Source organism: Microcebus murinus, chromosome 12, assembly GCF_040939455.1.
Source record: "Microcebus murinus isolate Inina chromosome 12, M.murinus_Inina_mat1.0, whole genome shotgun sequence".
Classification (NCBI taxonomy): Eukaryota; Metazoa; Chordata; class Mammalia; order Primates; family Cheirogaleidae; genus Microcebus; species Microcebus murinus.
The window spans coordinates 35014040-35034967 of NC_134115.1; the positions used below are offsets into that span (position 1 = coordinate 35014040).

Here is a 20928-nt window from a genome sequence, read left to right on the forward strand (position 1 = left end):
AGTGGCCTCTTGGCACCACTTCCTAAGAATCGCAGGTGAGGGCTCTCACTGCTCCTGCTTCTCAGAATTCAGAATGAGTGCTTCCTCCTTAAGGTATTCCACAGAACAGCCTTTCTAATAGCAGCTCCCTTGCCACTTTGCCTAAAATACCAAGAATTTTGCACCAACCACTACACCAAATAAATGCTTTCTAACAGGAATAAGACAAATTAGCTGTTAAATACTCAATGCACCACTAGGGCTAGGTCTTAATTTCCTATATATGTGCATTAGCACAAGAACTATAAAAATGTCACTGAAACGGACAGGCAGGTTATATGGCTCAAGATATCTGCTATGCCTAAGCACACACACATACACACATTGTTCCCCATCTGAACCCCATTATCCCAAACAACTCTTACTATGTGTTTTTTAGCCTCAGTTATGTGGAAAACCGTATCCATGCTTTGCTTTGCTTCTTTGACAATCTAAAACACAATGCCTAAGATTCCACACAATGTATATGTTATGTTATTCAATTTTTTTGTTTGTTTGTTTTTGAGACAGTCTCACTCTGTTGCCTAGGCTAGAGTGCCGTGGCATCAGCCTAGCTCACAGCAACCTCAAACTCCTGGGCTCAAGCAATCGTACTGCCTCAGCCTGCTGGATAGCTGGGACTACAGGCACGCACCACCTTGCCCAGCTAATTTCTTTCCAATTATAGTAGAGACGGGGTCTTGCTTTTGCTCAGGCTGGTCTTGAACTCCTGAGCTCAAGCAATCCTTCCGCCTTGGCCTCCCAGAGTGCTAGGATTACAGGCATGAGCCACCTCACCAACCTATTATTCATATTTTTAGAAGAATAAATACATAAATATGCTTATATATTAACAAAACATATTTGGAATGATAAGAAATTGATAATAGGGGTCTTTTCCCTGAATGTCCATTTGTGCTTTTGTGTTTTGAACAATGAGCCTATATTATTTATTAAAAAATTAAAATATTGTGCCTTGAATGCAACTTTCCTTGTGAAACATACAGGTGCAGACCCCTGTGAGTCCCCAGCGCTGGGGGGCTGGCCGCAGGGCATATTCGGGCAGCCCAGCCAGCAGCACCTTGCACAAAATAGCCACCAACCAGCATCAGAGCCTCCTCTCGCTCCTCGCCCTCCATGCATTTGGCAAGAAACTAGGAAAAGGTCTCCAAGGAAATCATCAGGACTGAAAACCAACACACTCATATTGGAATTTGCCCGGACAATGTCACCAGTTTTGAGAAAGGCTCTTCCCCTGCCAGAGGCCGAAGGGGAACCTGGGGCCAGAATGTGAGGACAGAGACTGACTGCCTGGGCAGATTTTTCTTGCCAACATCCAGATCCTTGGTTTCAAAGCTGCGCAGGAAACCATGGGGTGGGGCTGGGGTGTCAATCAAGATAAACAGACCATGAACAGCAGTGTGTCAGGAATTTCTGATTTTCCTGAGTGGAAGCCAGAATTGGGATACAAATTCCATCCTCATGCTTAGCCTTTCCTTACTTACCACCACCCAGTCATTTACAGCACCCTCCCCCATAACCACCTGGTTTAAGCTCACTTACTCAGTCCACATACCCAACTCTCTGCTACTTCTCAAATTTCCTCCCTGGGCAGAGGAGGTTTTATCACCTAAGTCAGTTATATCACAGAATTGTTTGGGCCTAGCGCAGTGGCTCATGCCTGTAATCCTAGCACTTTGGGAGGCCGAGGTGAGAGGATTGCTTCAGGTCAGGAGTTTGAGATTATCCTGAGCAGGAGCGAGACCCTGTCTCTACTAAAAAACAGAAAAAATTAGCCCAGTGTGGTGGCGCAAGCCTGTAGTCCCAGCTACTTGGGAGGCTGAGGCAGGAGGATCGCTTGAATCCAGGAGTTTGAGGTTGCTATGGATGAGGCTGATGCCACAGCCCTCTAGCCTGGGTGACAGAGCAAGATTCTGTCTCATTAATCATGATGTTCCAACGGGGAAAAAAAAAAAAGAAGTAAAAAAATTTAAAAAGTAAAAAAAAAAAAAAAAAAGATTATCTCAAAAAAAATGTATTACCCTTTGTGTGTGAAAGACAAAAAAAAAAAATTTGTTCATTCTAGGAAGCAAAGCCAACCTATATGCTCACAGTACAGAGTGGAAACTCTTTGAATTGAAAACCCTTTGAGACCAGCAGGGCAGCACACAGGTGAGGATGAGGTCAGGGCACACACGCAGGCTCTACCTGGGGCTTCAACTACCCTGGCCCTAATCCTGCCCTAATCCTCTTCTCCATTCGGCCAATTAATGCCCCACCCCGCCCCACTCAGTCCTGCATGACCCCCAGGCTTAGAGCCCTCTCAGGACACCTCCACCCAAAGGGAGCTGAGCAATGTCCCGTCTGTGTTTCTGATGGCTCCTCGGTCCCTTGTGTCCACATAAGTGAGCACTCCCTGCAGCGCTTCCTGCTCCCCGGAGATGCACAGCTGCAAGGTCCTACCAGCTGTGGGGAAACCAAGACACTATGTCTGTTATTTCACTCCTTGGACTTGGATCATACTCCTTTCTTCGGGAAGCCTCTCTTCATTTAATCTTATGAATTTTTTTTTTATTTATTTTTTTTTTCTTTTTCTTTGTCTTGTTTCTTTAGTAAGAATGAATTTTTTTTTTTAAAGGAAACGTACAGAGAAAGATTGCAATTCATAATATTTATCTGGAACACCAGTTGAGCTATGTAATCAGGCCAGATGGTTAGTTTGAAATGAGACTCAGTGGAAGTCCTGGAGTATTTGTTTTTCCTCTTTGCTGCCCTGAGGATATATTGTTATGGCCAGCAGAGCAAGAACAAGAAGGGAAGGGTATGTTCTAAGAGTCCAACTCAAACAATTTATCATGCTTGGCGGAAAGATAATTTTTTTTTTTTTTTTTTTGAGACAGAGTCTCACTTTGTTGCCCAGGCTAGAGTGAGTGCCGTGGCGTTAGCCTGGCTCACAGCAACCTCAATCTCCGGGGCTCAGTGATCCTACTGCCTCAGCCTCCCGAGTAGCTGGGACTACAGGCATGCGCCACCATGCCCGGCTAATTTTTTGTATATATATTTTTAGTTGGTCAATTAATTTCTTTCTATTTTTGGTAGAGACGGGGTCTCGCTCAGGCTGGTTTCGAACTCCTGACCTTGAGCAATCCGCCCTCCTCGGCCTCCCAAAGTGCTAGGATTACAGGCGTGAGCCACCACGCCCGGCCAGATAATTTTTTATAGATCAAAGGCATATGCAGAAATTTTCGGTCCAACTCAGAATCTTAGCAAGTAAATTGTAATCTCTTTGTGGGCAGGGGCACCGCAGGTTGCTAGGCCCATAGTAGGTGCTCAGAAAACATACGTAAATCAATGTGTTGTGATGAAAATTCACCTAAACTTTCACATACAGCTAGCTCACTCTTCCCAGTAACTCACCCCTCACAGAATCTGTGATGACAAATCAATGAACAAATTGTGCTCTCATTTGGTTCAACTTCACCTCTAAAAACATGTGCTTCAGAAACATTTATAAATGAAAATCTGCAGCTACTAAGAAGGTTGTTAAATAATGCAGTGCCTATAATAATTTCAGATTTTCAGAAATTTTATTTCCTCACTGTCTAATCAAGTAGTATGTTGATGACATAGGCATTGCGAATCCTTACTAAAATTCTCAATTTGCATTTTTGCATAAACACTCTGCGCTTATATACTAGCTAAAACAAAGAAGTCAAAATGAGATCAAAGTTATTCACACATCACTTAACTGAGACTTATTAAAGCAAGACAGTGCTATTTGGTGTGGTGGAGAGAGGACACAAAGAACAGAAGTGATTAAGCTCCACATGTTCGTAATGGTAAAAGAAATTAAAGAAAAAAAAATTTTTTTAATGTAATAAATATAAAAAAAAAGAAGTGATTAAGCCCTCGGGTTCTGGCTTTTAAAAAAAAATAAGAATGATAATAAATTCTGCTGGCTTTGGATTACTAAAAAATTTTTTAAAAAGAATAATAATAAAAAGGACTGTAGGCCGGGTGTGGTGGCTCACACCTGTAATCCCAGCACTCTGGGAGGCTGAGGCGGGCAGATTGCTTGAGGTCAGGAGTTTGAAACCAGCCTGAGTAAGAGCAAGACCCCGTCTCTACTATAAATAGAAAGAAATTAATTGGCCAACTAATATATATAGAAAAAATTAGCTGGGCATGGTGGCGCATGCCTATAGTCCCAGCTACTCGGGAGGCTGAGGCAGGAGGATCGCTTGAGCCCAGGAGTTTGAGGTTGCTGTGAGCTAGGCTGACACCACGGCACTCACTCTAGCCTGGGCAACAAAGTGCGAATCTGTCTCAAAAAAAAAAAAAGGACTGTAAGTCAGAACACAGCAAGCAGCTCACACCGTTGTCTAGCACCCGTCCCGAGGCAGGCCAGGCCCTCGCTCCCAGTCTCACGGGGCTAGTCAGAGCTCACAGGTGAAATGCAGATGGGGCTGCCTCACTCCCTGCGAATCCAGTTGACCGGAGCTGACTAGTGAACCTTGAAGTCCTCACTTCAGCTGAACTCAGTCACCATGTTTCTGTTCCTGCTGCCAGGTCACTGAACGGTGCTGGGGTGAGGGGACCCTAAAAGGCCTTACAAATTCATGCTGTTCAATTCCAGCAGGTCCTTCACCCAGGTGGATCTAGATTCCTCACCACCCAGATGGGCACAATAGCTCCTCTGAAATTCTACTTGTCCCTGATGCTCAGTCTCCCGCTTCCTGCCTCTCAAGTAGAGAGATCCTCAGACAGGCAGCCCTTCAGCTCCTCCCACCTCAGAGGGTCCTTGCATTTTTATGTGGACTTTCTTCTCAATTGAGCCTTAAGAAAGGTCCAAAATATGACGCAGGGGTCCATAACCCCCTGCCTGGAAACTTATCGCCCTGACTCTCATGACTTCATCTCAGGCTGCTCTGTCTCCCTCCTTCCACATGCTGTTTCCCAACATCCTGGCTTTTATTTTCTTCCCCACGCTCCATCCCTGGGAAATTTCATTCATTCCCATGAATCCTTTCAGAAGACACACTAAGTCAGCCACTCCACCTTTTAGCTCCCTTTCGAGCTCTACATTCTACTTTCCAACTCTTGCTTCAACTTTTCCAAATGCTTGTTATATGAAAACCTCAAACCCAGTTCTGCTCGGGGAGGACTCGATCTCTCGCTCCAGCATGCTCTTCTCCCGGCTCCCTCTCTACATATGACATCACCATCGCTCCAAGGCACCCAGTCTAGAAACCGACTGCCAGCCCCACCTGCTGTCCTTCTGGATCAACCACCATATTTGTAACAAACCCACGCTTGTCACGGGATGCCCCAGCCAATGACTTAAGCCCGGCAGAACTAATTCAGACTCAGTCTTTTGAGACATGAAACTTCTCAACAGTAGCTCAAATGCTCCTTCTTGGCCTGATCAAAACTTTCCCAGATGCCGGGCGTGGTGGCTCACGCCTGTAATCCTAGCTCTCTGGGAGGCCGAGGCGGGCGGATTGCTCAAGGTCAGGAGTTCAAAACCAGCCTGAGCAAGAGCGAGACCCCGTCTCTACTATAAATAGAAAGAAATTAATTGGCCAACTGATATGTATATAAAAAATTAGCCGGGCATGGTGGTGCATGCCTGTAGTCCCAGCTACTCGGGAGGCTGAGGCAGAAGGATCGCTCGAGCCCAGGAGTTTGAGGTTGCTGTGAGCTAGCCTGACGCCACGGCACTCACTCTAGCCTGGACAACAAAGCGAGACTCTGTCTCAAAAAAAAAAAAAAAACTTTCCCAGATCTGTGCTGCAGTGTAAGACTCTTTCTACCCAGTCTTCCTTCTAGCTCTGTCCCCCTCTACCGGAGTCAGGTCTGCATTAGTCTGAAGGCTCCCTTGCCTGGCCATCCTCCCATTTCCAATAAATTTCTTCTATATCTAAAATCAGGCCAGGCGAGGTGGGTCACACCTGTAATCCTAGGTCTCTGGGAGGCCGAGGCGGGCAGATCGTTAGAGCTCAGGAGTTTGAGACCAGCCTGAATAAGAGTGAGACCCCATCTCTACTAAAAAAAATAGAAAGAAATTAGCTGAACAACTAAAATGTATATAGAAAAAATTAGCTGGGCATGGTGGGTGGCACATGCCTGTAGTCCCAGCTACTCAAGAGGCTGAGCAGGAGGATCACTTGAGCCCAAGAGTTTGAGGTTGCTGTGAGCTAGGCTGATGCCACAGCACTCTAGCCAGGGCAACAGAATGAGACAAAACAAACAACAACAACAAAAAACAAAAGAATTAATGACAATATAAGGACAAGACAGACTGTTGTGAAGGACTGAATATACAAATGGACAATGGCCAGACTATATTTAAACACAGAACATTACTCACACATATTCATGAAACTAATTCCCTTACATTAAACAATCCAGGAAGCCAGGCTGTTACAAATTAGACTTTCAGAAAGCCCAGACTGCAATCTCTAGTGATAATCCAGAGCATTGAACATTAACTTCTGTAATAACTGGCCCGAAATGGCCAGAATGTGGTCAATAACTGATAGCTTCCCTAGTTTTTGTACCACTTCCAAATGAAGATCAACCAGACAAAGCCAAGTATGTACTCATAACCAATCACATCAGATGTCCCACTTCTAGTTAGCCCTCAGACAGCCTCCCTTTGTCAATAATCTCCAATCAGGACATACCTGAAGCCTTCCTTTTTTCCACTACTTTTTTCTTCTCTACTGCCAAAGTTCAAGTCTGACTTCCTTACTATAGCCAAGTTCAGAATAAATAGCCTTGGCTTTTCTATTTGCCTAGTCTTAATTTATCCCCGCAGTTGTCTAATGAAAATCTATCAGGATCGTCCTAGTTAAAGATGAAGTAATAATTCATAGAAGCTGGGAAGTGAAAGACCCAGGGACGGCCAAGGGACAGCCCCGTCACGGAATGGGCTCTAGGCAGGACTGCTGATCATCATCACCCTGCTGAAAGACAACTGATGGCCAGTCTGGGAATAGCTGCCCCTGGTTCTAGGTGCCCTTGGGGTCAGTTCAGGAGACTGCCCAACCCAACTAGGGTGAGTTGCCACCTGCAGCTAAATTACACAATGCCTCCTTGCCCTGCTCACTGCCCTCCATGAACCATTCATTAAAAATCACTCCAGAACATTCAGTTCTCACAAGTCCATCAAAAGTCTCATTCTGACAACTCAGCTCTAGTTGAATAAATTTTTCTTTCTTTCTTTTTTTTTTTTTTTGAGACAGAGTCTCGCTTTGTTGCCCAGGCTATAGTGCCGTGGCGTCAGCCTAGCTCACAGCAACCTCAAACTCCTGGGCTCCAGCAATCCTCCTGCCTCAGCCTCCCGAGTAGCTGGGACTACAGGCATGAGCCACCCCACGCCCGGCTAATTTTTCCTATATATATTAGTGGGCCAATTAATTTCTTCCTTTTTATAGTAAAGACGGGGTCTCGCTCTTGCTCAGGCTGGTTTCGAACTCCGGACCTCGAGCAATGTGCCCGCCTCAGCCTCCCAGAGTGCTAGGATTACAGGTGTGAGCCACCATGCCCGGCCTCTAACTGAATAATTTGAACATTAGAAGCTTTAGTCTCTCTCTGCCATGGCAATGTCCAACTTCGAGTAAACTTTAATCCCTCCAGTTTCTGTAAGATTAGTTCAGTCTAGTCACCTTGAGATGACTTCACTGAAGACTACAGAGCTAGGCATACCATAGTTAAAAGCTATTGACTTGGTTCATAAAGTGCTCTTTAATTCTGTATTAATTGGGCAGGCGTGGTAAGGCAGTGGGAGGCAGCACTCTGAGAGGCAGAAGTGGGTGGATCGCTCAAGGTCAGGAGTTTGAAACCAGCCTGAGCAAGAGTGAGACCCCAACTCTACTAAAAATAGAAAGAAATTAGCTGGACAACTACAAATATATAGAGAAAATTAGCTGGGCATGGTGTCACATGCCTGTAGCCCCAGCTACTCGGGAGGCAGAAGTATTAGTTGAGCCCAGGAGTTTGAGGTTGCTGTGAGCTAGGCTGAAGCCACGGCACTCTAGCCCGGGCAACACAGTGAGAATCTGTCTCAAAAATAAATAAATAAAAACTAAAAATTAAAAAAAATATTTTTGTATCAATTACAAAATGAATACATAGTACTATAGAAAATCCAGAAGGTGCAAAGTAATGAAAGGAAAGCTAAAATCACTCATAATGGCACCATTCAAAGAAACCAATGTTCCTGCTGACATAGTCTTTTAGTCTTGTACATGTGTGTGTGCTCACACGTGAGAGTGTATGTGGACAGAACGGGGGAATTCACCTGAACAAGATAATAGGGTTTTGAATTGAATAGCTTTGCTTGTTTCTCTGAATAATAACTTAGTAGGAGGCCAATTCATAATCAGGGTAATTTTTTCAAGGCACTTTCTGAAATGTCCAGAAGGCAGGGGAGCATCCTTCATGACTAATGAACTACCTGTCCTTCCGTGATTGTGTCAGGCCACTCAGTCTGTACACACTGGTCCCTCTGGCTGCAGTGCCACCTTCCCCCCAAGCCCCAGGCTTGTCCATCACAGCATCACTGCTCATCCTTCAACAGGCAGCCTCAGTACTGCATGTCCATGGCCCCTTCCCTCATCTTGGCAGCAGCCTGGGTGTCCCCACACCTGTGGGCTCAGCAAGTCACTTTTCCACATGGGCAGCTGGCATGTGGGAGAGTGATTCCACTGTGACTGGGTTTGTGCATGACTGTATAGTGGATACTACAGGCCAGGTGTAGTGGCTCATGCCTGTAATTCTAGCACTCTGAGCAGCTGAGGCGGGAGGATCACTCAAGGCCAGTAGTTCGAGACCAGGATCCCATCTCTACTAAAAATAGAAAAAATTAGCCAGGCATGGTGGCACATGCCTATAACCCCAGCTAGCTACTCAGGTTGCTGAGGCAGGAGATCTCTTGAGCCCAGGAATTATGAGGTCGCTGTGAGCTAGGCTGACAGCCACTGCACTCTAACCCAAGCAACAGAGTGAGACTCTGTCTCAAAAAAATAAAAATAAAAAATAAAAAACTGAAGTAGATACTATAGAAGAGTCAGCAAGAGTTTCCTACTTTGTACACCCACTGCCTTACAAATGCACAGGACACAATGAAGACAGTTTAGAGTAGTGGCTGGTGTGTGGAGAGGAACTAGACTTTCTGGGTTTGAATTCTGCCTCCACAGCTCACTAGCTATGACCCTGGGTAAGTTACATGTCCCCTGTATACCATGGTTTCCTAATTTTTAAAACAAAAGTGATAACAGGGCCGGGCGCTGTGGCTCACGCCTGTAATCCTAGCTCTTGGGAGGCCGAGACGGGCGGATTGCTCAAGGTCAGGAGTTCAAAACCAGCCTGAGCAAGAGCGAGACCCCGTCTCTACTATAAATAGAAAGAAATTAATTGGCCAACTGATATATATATAAAAAAATTAGCCGGGCATGGTGGCGCATGCCTGTAGTCCCAGCTACTCAGGAGGCTGAGGCAGGAGGATCGCTTGAGCCCAGGAGTTCGAGGTTGCTGTGAGCTAGGCTGACGCCACGGCACTCACTCTAGCCTGGACAACAAAGTGAGACTCTGTCTCAAAAAAAAAAAAAAAACAAAACAAAACAAAAAAAAGTGATAACAGTACTTTTAATAAGGATTAAGTAAATTAATGCATGAAAGTATTATAGAGTGCCCAGCTCATGTTAAGCACTACCTCAATGTCTGGGATTATTGAGTTATGCATAAGAACTAGCCCAAGTATCTCTACATTGCTTATAACTCTCACAATCTTTACTCAGCACTGACAGCATTTAAGATTTCTATAACTAGCTTTTATTACAGTTTTCTCTGTACATGGCAGATCAATATTTGATCCAAAATTCCTCTCTGACTACAACAGAACACATGAATGCACATGAAACCAAGTGTGGATAATGCTGCCCTACTATTAAATGGAAATGCTACTACCAGAGGTTACATGTACCCGTTTGGTCTTCCCAGGTGGAGAACATTCATAGCCATGACATGTGCATATCTTAGAGTCCAACATTCATGCCTTGTGGATGCATCCTCCACTCGGCACCAGCCCAGCTCACTATTCCAAGAAGTAAGCTTTGTTGGAGAGCAGGTCCAGTGCAAGGTAAGGGGGACTCCTGACTGTGCACTATTTTCTCTCTGAATCACTTCAGCATAACCAGATAGAACCAGCCGAAAATGTCACAAAAATTGCTAGGCTTAAAGTTCACACTCAATTTGCAAATTACTTTTCAGAAGGCTGCTTCCAAAGACAGAGAGGAGAACTGGAATCTCCTGATGTTCTAATTAGTCAGCTAGAACCAAGCAGCTGAAATAAAAAAGGATAGACAACTGACACATTTCCCAGGCCCTAATGCTCTTTAAAATTTTTTTTTTTAATTTTTATTTAGGAGTATGTATATTGTAAAAAGAGCTAACATAAACATTTTCTGACTTTCAAAGTCTCAGAAAGGCAGTCACTTGTTCAAATATTCACCTAAGCCTTGCTTTAAAAATACACAACCCTTCACTCTTCACACATCTAATGAATCAGGACTCTGACTGCCTAAAATTCAAATATATAAAGCTTCCAGCTACCACTAGGTCTCAATTAGTTCAATTCAACAAAAGGTGCAGATTTTCTTCTGTGAGCAAATTCCCTGCTATCAGATTTGAAACCAGCAAGGGCAGCAACCCTCAGCAGGGCTCGAGGTACAGCAAAAGCCAAGACTGGACAGCTTCCGCACCTGCACTCGTCTGCCCACTTTAGAAGAAAATAAAGCTTGCCATCTCTACAGTATATCCTTTCTATCACAGAAACAAAACAGCTGCTCTCTTTACTGGACTCTCGAAGGAAAAGAGATTAGTATCTCTGATTAAAAATGAGATACCAGATGACATTTTTTTTAAAAAAAGAGCTCTTCAGCTCTCCCTGTGCCCTTGACTTGTGGTTTCTCTCACCCCATGGAAGTCAAATACACATAAAAATCTCTGAAAGGCAATCTTTGGATCATTAAAAACATTTTGAACCGGCGCAGTGGCTCACGCCTGTAATCCTAGCACTCTGGGAGGCCAAGGTGGGTGGATCGCTCAAGGTCAGGAGTTCGAAACCAGCCAGAGCAAGAGTCTTCTCTTGCTCTACTTCCTTCCCCTACTCTTCCTTCCTTGCTCTACTTCCCTTCTCTACTATAAATAGAAAGAAATTGGCCAACTAACATATACATTGAAAAAATTAGCTCAGCATAGTGGCGCATGCCTGTAGTCCAAGCTACTTGGGAGGCTGAGGCAGGAGGATTGCTTGAGCCCAGGAGTGTGAGGTTGCTGTGAGCTAGGCTGATGCCACAGCACTGTAGCCCAGGCAACAGAGGGAGACTCTGACTCAAAAAAAACAAAAAACAAAACAAAAAAAACCCATCTTAATTATAAAATAAAATCCCAAGAAAGTATGTGTAAACTGAGCTTTCTTAACCAAGCAAAAATCTTACTTGTGTGTTTTTTCTAAAAGAACCATTCAGACCTGAAAAGTACTGCTGCCTTTCAGTAGGTAAATAATAAAACCTGGATGTGACATGAGAACAATATGAGGCTACTATGACATAAAGAACCTTGGGCTAGGGAAGCCACATGCCTGGGTCTCCTCCCATTTTGGTCACTTCAATTTCACTTTCCTTTCTGAAAGGATCCTGATCTGCAGAGGTGATGAGATGACACCTCTGGACCCAAAGGATGGGCCCTGGCCCCTAAGGGGTACCTGGGAAGTGGGGAGTGCTCCACAAAACCCCTGGGAAGTTGACAGTGCCCTAGGATAAAGACCAAAAAACAGAGCACTGCATCGACTCCTGCTAGGGTATGGAAATAAATACCCCACTCTCTCCTGGCCCAGTGGTATCTACCGCCGCTTTATTTTTATCCACATATTTCCAATCCTGAGCACTCCTACCCCAGAGCTGGACCTGCATGTACCACCAAGGGTAAACAGGCCGGAACAAGCCGAGTCTAACGGAGCCCTCCTGGCCACTTACAAACAGGATCTTCCATTTTCAAGGGTCTTTTCAGGCGGATGCTGGCAGGGACCGTCTTCTCGATCAGCTCATCAATGCTCTAAAATTAAAACGCAAGGCAGAGGAAAGTGCCTCTGAGTTAAGAGTCACTTCTGTGTTTTGCATCTACAAAGGTTTGTGGGAACCTCATTTAAATCGCCTAATTAGGGTTTCTTTTTAAAGAGAAAAGGATTCACACACTGTCTTCCCATTTAAAAAAAAAAAGAGAGAGAGAGAGCGAAATAAAAAAGGAAAACTGTGAGCAAATCAGAAATCACTGGGAGGAAAGAAAACCATGAAGCGAGGTGGGGATTCGGCCACTCGGGGTTGGACTTCAGTCCGCAACCAGAGATAACCGGATAAGCCCAGGGGGGTCTCCCTGCACCTCTCGTAAAGTTAGGGCTCCTCCGCAGGCCGACTTGGGTCCGGGGCGGTGTGGAGATGCACAGTCCGAGGCACGAAGAGTGAGTGCGGGAGAAAGTCGGAGGTTGGGAGAAGGCACCACCGGGACCGGGAGCGCGAGCTCGCACGCTCGCCGGGGCGCGGGAGCCGGGGCGCGGGACGCGGGAGCCGGGGCGCGGGACGCGGGAGCCGGGGCGCGGGGAGCGGGGCGCTGGCGCGGGGAGCGGGGCGCGGGTCCCATGCGGGGCGCAGCCGAGCGCAGGGGCCCTGAGGCCGCGTCGGCAGAATCGGGATGGGCGCGGAGGGGAGGCCGCGGAGGGCCGTACGGAGGTCCTTACCGACAGCCCCAGGGCCTGGAGCATCTCCCTCTGGTCTTTGTCCCCGGGGCCGATGTGCCTCCGAGCGAAGTCGTCGTGTCTGGGCAGGAGACGCTCGAGGAGGCGCGAGGCCCCCGCCGCGCCGTTGTCCCCGCCGCCGCTGCTGCTCTGGCGGCCCCGCGGCGCCCAGCGCGGCCCCACGCCCCGGGCCAGCCGGCAGCCGCCCCCCGCCCCGCGGCCCAGGCGCAGCCCCCACGCCCTGGCACACGACTGCATGGCCCCGGCCACCGTCCCCTGCCCCAGCCCGCGACAGCCAGCCGCGCTCCGGGCCCCTCGCTGGCCTCGGCCCACCGGGCGGCAGCTGCGACCGGCCTGGAGCCCCTTCCCGCTAGACCGCGGACGGACCTGGCGGACCGACGCCCGCGGGCAATGAATGAGCGCCGCGCCCCGCCAGGACACTCGCGCAAAAGTTGTTGCTCCACCCAAGGCACCTGCTCCGCACACTTTAAGCGTCGCCCTGGAGGCGGGCGGTGGGATGGGGCCAGGAAGCCCTTGGCCAATGCAAGTGCTCGGACGGGCGGGGGCGGGGCCGTCTCCGCCCCCGCCCCCTCTCCCTGCCCCCTCTCAGGCCCTCAGGGGAGTCGCTCCTCCTGGCCTGGAGCTAGCCATCCTCGGTTACGCCCTCTCCATCTACACCGATGTTGGCGCGGGCGGCTGCGGGGCGCTCCGTGCGGATCTGGAGCGGGGTCGGGTCGGACAGCCCCCAGGCTCCGGGCGAAGTTCCTAGGGGACTCGGCTGACATGGAAGATGATTCCCACAGGGAGGCCAGACCAGAGTTGGTTAGTCTCCATTCACTAATCTTAGGGCATCTTTCCTTGTCGCTTCTCCTGGAGACTCACAGGAGCTGATGGGAGGATTTTAATAGTTGTGGGGTAGTTAGCAAGTTACTCGACCTCTCTGAACTTCAGTTGTCCTCATCTCACAGAGCTAGATGGAATTTTAAAAAAAGAGATTATAGTACATGGAATGCACTGGCACAACGGTAGACTTGAACTTATTTGATGGATAGATTGTACATACACTTACATGTACATGTATTTGTGTGTGTGTCAAAATGCAAAAGATAATGAGACATACATTTTGCATTATCGTCTTAGTTAGAAAGTAACTCTCTAGACCTGGAATTCTTGTAAATCTAAGATCTCTGGCTGTCTCATGAGGGTTTGAGCAAGAGAATGAACTTTCAGAATTCCAATTCTCCTTCTACATGGGGAAGAGAGGAGGAGAGAATGAGAACATTACTTGTACTTAAGACCAGAGAAAAACAGAATCTCTCCCCTCTTTTTCTTTCTCCTCCTCTAAGTTTGCCCCTTCAATCATGCTATGCCCACTCTGGGTTCTGTAGCCTACAAGCACAAAGACTATCCGCAGAGGCAGAAAAGTAGACATGGGAAAGAGGACAGGAAAGCACACAACAAAGAACAGTAGGCAGCTGTTGCCCTTCTCCGGTTGTGTGTACAGTATGTGTGGAATAAAAAAGGGAAACTGTTTTCACAAAAAAAAAAAAAAAAAAGAACAGTAGGCAAGATACATATGTATGTCAGCCAGAGGCAGGTGGTGAGCCAGGAGGGCTTGGTTGAATGTCTCCGAAAAGTTTTTCATCCATTTGAAGTCGAAATTACAGTTGAAAAGTTAGGAGGTACCTTCAGTGCTAGACACATGGTAGGCAGGGAGGGGAATAGCAATCTGCCTTTATCCCTATTCCTGTCTATGTTCTGTGTATCACTAGGACGGAAAGCCAGAGAACTATAATTCCCAGATTCGTTTGGCTCCACTGTTCTGAATGTTACTTGCCCTCTGCCAAAAAGATACTTGTATGGGCAGGACGCAGTGTCTCACACCTGTAATCCCAGCACTCTGGGAGGCGGAGGCGGGAGGATCACCTGAGCTCCAGCCTGAGCAAGAGCAAGACCCCGTCTCTACCAAAAACAGAAAAAAATAGCTGAGAGTGGTCGTACATGCCTGTAGTCCCAGCTACTCAGGAGGCTGAGGCAGGAGGATAGCTTAAGCCCAGGAGTTGGAGGTTACAGTGAGCTATGATGATGCCACTGCATTCTACCCAGGGCAGCACAGCAAGACTCAGTCTCCAAAAAAAAAAAAAAAAAAAGGAAAAGGAAAAGAGAGAAAAGAAAAGATATATTTGTGTGAAAGCTGGGCATGGTGGCTCACCCCTATAATCCCAGCACTTTGAGAGACAGAGGGGGAAAGATGGCTTGAAGCTAGTAGTTCAAGACCAGCCTTGGCAACATAGCGAGATCCCATCTCTACCAAAAAAAAAAAAAAAATTGTAAAGATATAGTACTATTTCTGTGAGAATGGGAAATGGAATAAAGGCAAGGAACTGTTTTCTTATTTCACTGACAGGAGCAGACAGACGCAAGGCTGCAGCGACATGGTGTGCTTCCTCACCAGCCCCGCCTTGCTACAGCAGGGCAGCTCTATCCCTCAGTGGAAATGCCCTGCAGTTTCCCAGCAGGGATTTCTCTGTGTACTAGCCTAGAGCTTCAGTGAAGATAATGGTGATATTCCTTGTGTTTTTGCTCTTCCAGTTCTTTCAGTGGTTTTGTACACACCTATTCCTGGCATTTTATCCCCCTGTCCTTGAAATATGTTGAGTGTTTCTATTATTTTCTGAATAAACTTAAACAGAGAGTGTAACTGAAGGCAAAAATGACTTCAGGGAGACTCTTAATGTTCAGGTGAAAAAGGGGAGGGATTCCTGACAGACACCTCCACTCCCCACCATTACATAACACTTTCAGGGAGTTTTTATTGCACCTTCACTTTTGTTCTGCCCCTGCTGGTTCCTGCTTGGTTCAGATATTTTGTCCTGAGCTGGCTTCCACCTCTTTGAAGAGAAGTCTTATCAGAACCAAGGTCAAATATTCCTGTCAAGTCCACCAAACTCAGGCTGGAGAGAACAAAGGCTCAGAGTAAGAAGAAAAAGATTAAAGATAAGAAAAGGCCAGGGTGCAGTGGCTCAAGCCTATAATCCTAGCACTCTGGGAGGCTGAGGTGGGAGGATCACTTGAACTCAAGAGTTCGAGACCAGCCTGAGCAAGAGCAAGACCCCATCTCTAGGCTTGGCACGGTGGTTTACGCCTGTAATCCTAGCACTCTGGGAGGAGGAGGCGGGTGGATCACTCAAGGCCAGGAGTTTGAAACCAGGCTGAGCAAGAGCGAGGACCCTGTCTAAAATACAGACCCTACTAAAAATAGAAAGAAATTAATTGGCCAACTAAAATATATAGAAAAAACTAGCTGGGCATGGTGGTGCATTCCTGTGTTCCCAGCTACTCAGAGGCTGAGGCAGAAGGATTGCTTGAGCCCAGGAGTTTGAGGTTGCTGTGAGCTAGGCTCAGCGCCATGGCACTCTAGCCCGGGCAAGAGAGTAAGACTGTCTCAAAAAAAAAAAAAAAAAACAAAAAGGAAGAGAAAAAGAAAAGCAGATGAAGAAACCCAGTTTGACCTTGTTGGAATTTGGTGGACAGTAACAAACTTGTGTGAAATTTCAGGAACCATGGCCATCGCAATAAATAGAAGAACCTAAATACATGCACTTGACAATGGTACTTTGACACTGGGAGTTCCACATAACGAAGCCGGAGGGCCCTCATCCTCCAGAGCAATTCACAGCTGTCAAATTGTATGATTCCAGTATTTCCCTGAAATCTGGCTATGGAAAATATCTTGTTATATTAATAAATTCAGGTGGACTTGTTGGGCATTCAGATGCAATTGGACCAAGAGAACAGTCTTTCAATGTGGTGATATGGTGTTTTTGGCCTCAAATAGCTGCTTTATTATATGCAGTGAAGCAGGCACTGCAGCAGCAAAAAGTAAAACAACTGAAGAAGAAGAAATGATAAAAATTACATCCTGTGCTAAAAAAAAAACAAGCAAAAAGATGACCTCCCAGAATAAGACAAAGGAAATGTAAAACAGTGTGAAATCAATTATGTAAGGAAATTTCAGAGCGTCCAGGACCACAAACTTAAAATAAGTAAAGAAGACAGTAAAATTCTTTAAAAAGGCTTGGAAAGATAGAGGTTTTTTTTGGTTTTTTTTTTTTTTTTGCAAGAGATACTTCTGGACAGGAGAGACTAATTAAAGTTGATAGATACTGCAAATGACTGAGATTTTTGTGTTTTATCCTTTTGGGTTTTGTCCGAATAAAATATTCAGTAGAAATGCTTTTACAGGAAAAAAAATGGTTTCAGGAAACTGACCCTCAAAGATAGAAATCTAGGATTTACCACTTGACCTGCTTATGTTTAAGTTCAATGATGACCTTATCACTAGAGGAAAATGAGAAACTAATAGTCTTAGGCATGAAATGGAAAAACAGTTACTTAAACTGTCAGTGGATAGTATTACACCTCTTTTAGAATTTGTCTAGCAGGTTTTCCCATCCTCAGGGGAAGACACCCCTCCAACCCTGCCCGTGCAAAAAAACAAAACAAAACTGTCAGTGGAGATTAAAGTACCTCCTGAAGGCAGATTTTTTTTTTTTTTTTTTTTAGACAGAGTCTCACTCTGTTGCCCTGGCTAGAGTGCCATGGCGTCAGTCTAGCTCACAGCAACCTCAAACTCCTGGGCTCAAGCAATCCTGCTGCCTCAGCCTCCCGAGTAGCTGGGACTACAGGCATGCGCCACCATGCCTGGCTAATTTTTTGTATATATATTTTTAGTTGGTCAATTAATTTCTTTCTATTTTTAGTAGAGACAGGGTCTCACTCAGACTGGTTTCAAACTCCTGACTTCGAGCAATCTGCCCGCCTTGGCCTCCCAGACAGGCGTGAGCCACCAAGCCTGGCCCAGAGCTTTTTTCTTAACAAAAGCCTACTCTATAAAAGAAGGGACTTTGCAGAACTTTATCCCAGCTAGGGAATGGAATTCTTCACATCTCAATCCCCTCCAGCCCTCCAGGAGGAAGCATGCTATTTTTGCTATTGTTTGTAAGCTTAAATATTGGTAGACAGGTAACTATGGTATGCTGAGTAACCAAAAGGGTAGACTGCTTTTTTGCATCCAGGATGCATTCCCACTCCCTTCCAATCCTCTTCTTTCTATCACAAAGAGCATGGTCTTGGAACTATAGTTCTCAGGCTCAGTTGCCTGCAGAATCCTGGATGTGATTTACAGTCAGCCATAAAATACACTCATGTAATATTTGTTAGGCAGAAGAGAGGCAGAGCCGTTTCTTTACTCCACTGGCAGCAGTAGGCAGGCATTGTGGGGTGAGGCAGATGGGAAGTTTTGTAATGACCATGGGCCATTCCACTGTAAGTCACTCATCTCTGCAGCAAAACAGCAAGGACGATTGGTGGCTGCTAGATATATAAGATCTCAACCTAAAGACTCTCAGTAAGGGACTGTTAGAGTTCAAACAGATTAAACCAACCATGCAGACAGGATTTTGAAATGGTGCAGAAACTTTCATCTACCAGAAATTGCTCCCCAACAGCCCCTTACTGAGTCTTTAGGTTGAGATCTTATATATATAGGAATCTAGAAGAAAGAAAATAGCCTGACTTCACAAAAGTTAACTGACATGAGTTTCTCATAAAAATGAGAACAGTTTTCATGTACCACTATCCCATCTCAGTAGAGATTGTCACATTCTTAGAGCCAGAGGAAAACACCTGGATACAGATCTACACTGGCCCTCCTTTGTGGAGTTGCTTCCTCGAGATCAGCTCTAGATGATTTATAAATAAAACAACTTTTTACTGACAAAAGAACAGGGACATTGACCAGTGGAACAGAACAGAGAACCCTGATACCATCCTCATATAGCCAACTAATCTTCGACAAAGCAGACAAAAACATACACTGGGGAAAAGAATCCTTATTCAATAAATGGTGCTGGGAAAACTGGATAGCCACATGTAGAAGACTGAACCAAGACTCACACCTTTCACCTCTCACAAAAATCAACTCACCCTGGGTAACAGACTTGAACCTAAGGAGTGAAACTATTAGAATTCTAGAGGAAAATGTTGGAAAAACTCTTCTAGACATAGGCCTAGGCAAAGAATTTATGAAGAAGACCCCAAAGGCAATCACAACAGCAACAAAAATAAACAAATGGGACCTGATCAAATTAAAAAGCTTCTGCACAGCCAAAGAAACTGTCAAGATAGCAAACAGACAACCCACAGAATGGGAGAAAATTTTTGCAAGCTACACATCTGATAAAGGGCTGATACCTAGAATCTATTTAGAACTCAGGAAAATCAGCAAGAAAAAAATCAAACAACCCTATCAAAAAATGGGCAAAGGACATGAACAGAAACTTCTCAAAAGAAGACAGAATAATGGCCAACAAACATATGAAAAAATGTTCAACATCTCTAATCATCAGGGAAATGAAAATCAAAACCACAATGAGATATCACTTAACTCCAGTGAGAATGGCCTTTATCAAAAAGTCCCCAAACAACAAATGCTGGTGTGGATGTGGAGAGAGAGGAACACTCCTACACTGCTGGTGAGACTGCAGACTAGTTCAACCTCTGTGGAAAGCAACATGGAGATACCTCAAAGCAATACAAGTAGATATACCATTTGATCCAGCAATTCCACTCCTGGGCATCTACCCAAAAGATCAAAAGTCACTTTATGAAAAAGACACCTGCACTCGAATGTTTATAGAAGAACAATTCACAATTGCAAAGATGTGGAAACAACCCAAGTGCCCATCAATTCATGAGTGGATTAATAAAATGTGGTATATGTATACCATGGAATACTACTCAGCTTTAATAAACAATGGTGATATAGCACCTCTTGTATATTCCTGGATACAGCTGGAACCCATTCTACTAAGTGAAGTATCTCAAGAATGGAAAAACAAGCACCACATCTACTCACCAGCAAATTGGTATTAATGGACCAAAACCTAAGTGGACATATAAGAGTAACATTTATCAGGTGTCGGGAGGGTGGGAGGTGGGAGGAGGGGATGGGTATATACAACCACAATGAGTAAGATGTGCAACGTCTGGGGGATGCTTGAAGCTCGTACTAGAGGGGAGAGGGGAGCATGGGCAATATATGTAACCTAAACACTTGTACCCCCATAATACGCTAAAATAGAAAAAAAATGATGTAAACAGAAAAAAAAAACAATGGTATATGTGGAACATTCCTCTGAAACATATGTTTACTGGAGTCTTTTTCATAACTGGAATATAACTAAAGATAGTTCTGAGCTAATCAATCAGCTAAAAGGATATTTTGAACAAAGAAAGTTGTCTTCAATAGAGTGGAGAGAACAAGACTATGTCACAGAGTCAACATTATAAACAATTGTGAAAAAAACTGGAAATACCAAGAAGCAGTATAGTACAGTGATGAAGAGGATGGACTCTGGAGCCAGACTATCTGAGTTCAAATCCCAGCCCCACCACTTAGAGATGGTATAGTCTTGGTCAAGTTACCATTCTTGGCCGGGCGCGGTGGCTCACGCCTGTAATCCTAGCTCTCTGGGAGGCCGAGGCGGGCGGATTGCTCGAGGTCAGGAGTTCGAAACCAGCCTGAGCAAGAGCGGGACCCTGTCTCTACTATAAATAGAAAGAAATTAATTGGCCAACTAACAAATATAGAAAAAATTAGCCGGGCATGGTGGCACATGCCTGTGGTCCCAGCTACTTGGGAGGCTGAGACAGAAGGATCGCTTGAGCCCAGGAGTTTGAGGTTGCTGTGAGCTAGGCTGACGCCACGGCACTCACTCTAGCCTGGGCAACAAAGCGAGCCTCTGTCTCAAAAAAAATAAATAAATAAAAAATAAAAAAAATAAAAAAAGAATAGAAAGTGCAATGAGGAGAAAATTGGGTTCATAATAGTTGGGAATAATTTTAGCACTAAATATTCAAGATTTATATTATAAAAACAAAATGTTTTAAGAGGCATTAAATAATATTTTAATAAATATTGAAAAATATGACAATTGTGTAAGGAAAACCTACATACAGTAAAAATGGTCATGTCTGCACAAAACAATGTACAAGTTTAACTAAAGTCTAATAAAAATCCAATAGCAATTTGTGGAACTTTACAAAATAAA

General features: G+C 45.2%; 1 protein-coding gene, 1 non-coding gene and 1 pseudogene across 2 annotated transcripts in view; 2 read left to right on the top strand and 1 right to left on the bottom strand.

Annotated features, from left to right (window-relative positions):
• Positions 1 to 13303, bottom strand: part of GLDC (glycine decarboxylase) — an 86314-nt gene extending 73011 nt beyond the window's left edge. The window contains exons 1-2 of the mRNA XM_012738363.2: positions 12818 to 13303; positions 12060 to 12138 (exon numbers count right to left, since the gene is read on the bottom strand). Coding sequence (XP_012593817.1) covers positions 12060 to 12138; positions 12818 to 13072 — 334 coding nt within the window. The 5' untranslated portion in view covers positions 13073 to 13303. The remainder of the gene's footprint in view (positions 1 to 12059; positions 12139 to 12817) is intronic.
• On the top strand, positions 13071 to 17588 carry LOC105856627 (protein FRG1 pseudogene; annotated as a pseudogene).
• LOC142874701 (U7 small nuclear RNA) lies at positions 17226 to 17289 on the top strand. The gene has a single exon (XR_012922343.1). It is a non-coding gene; the product is annotated as a U7 small nuclear RNA (small nuclear RNA).
• Positions 17589 to 20928: the final 3340 nt, after the last annotated feature.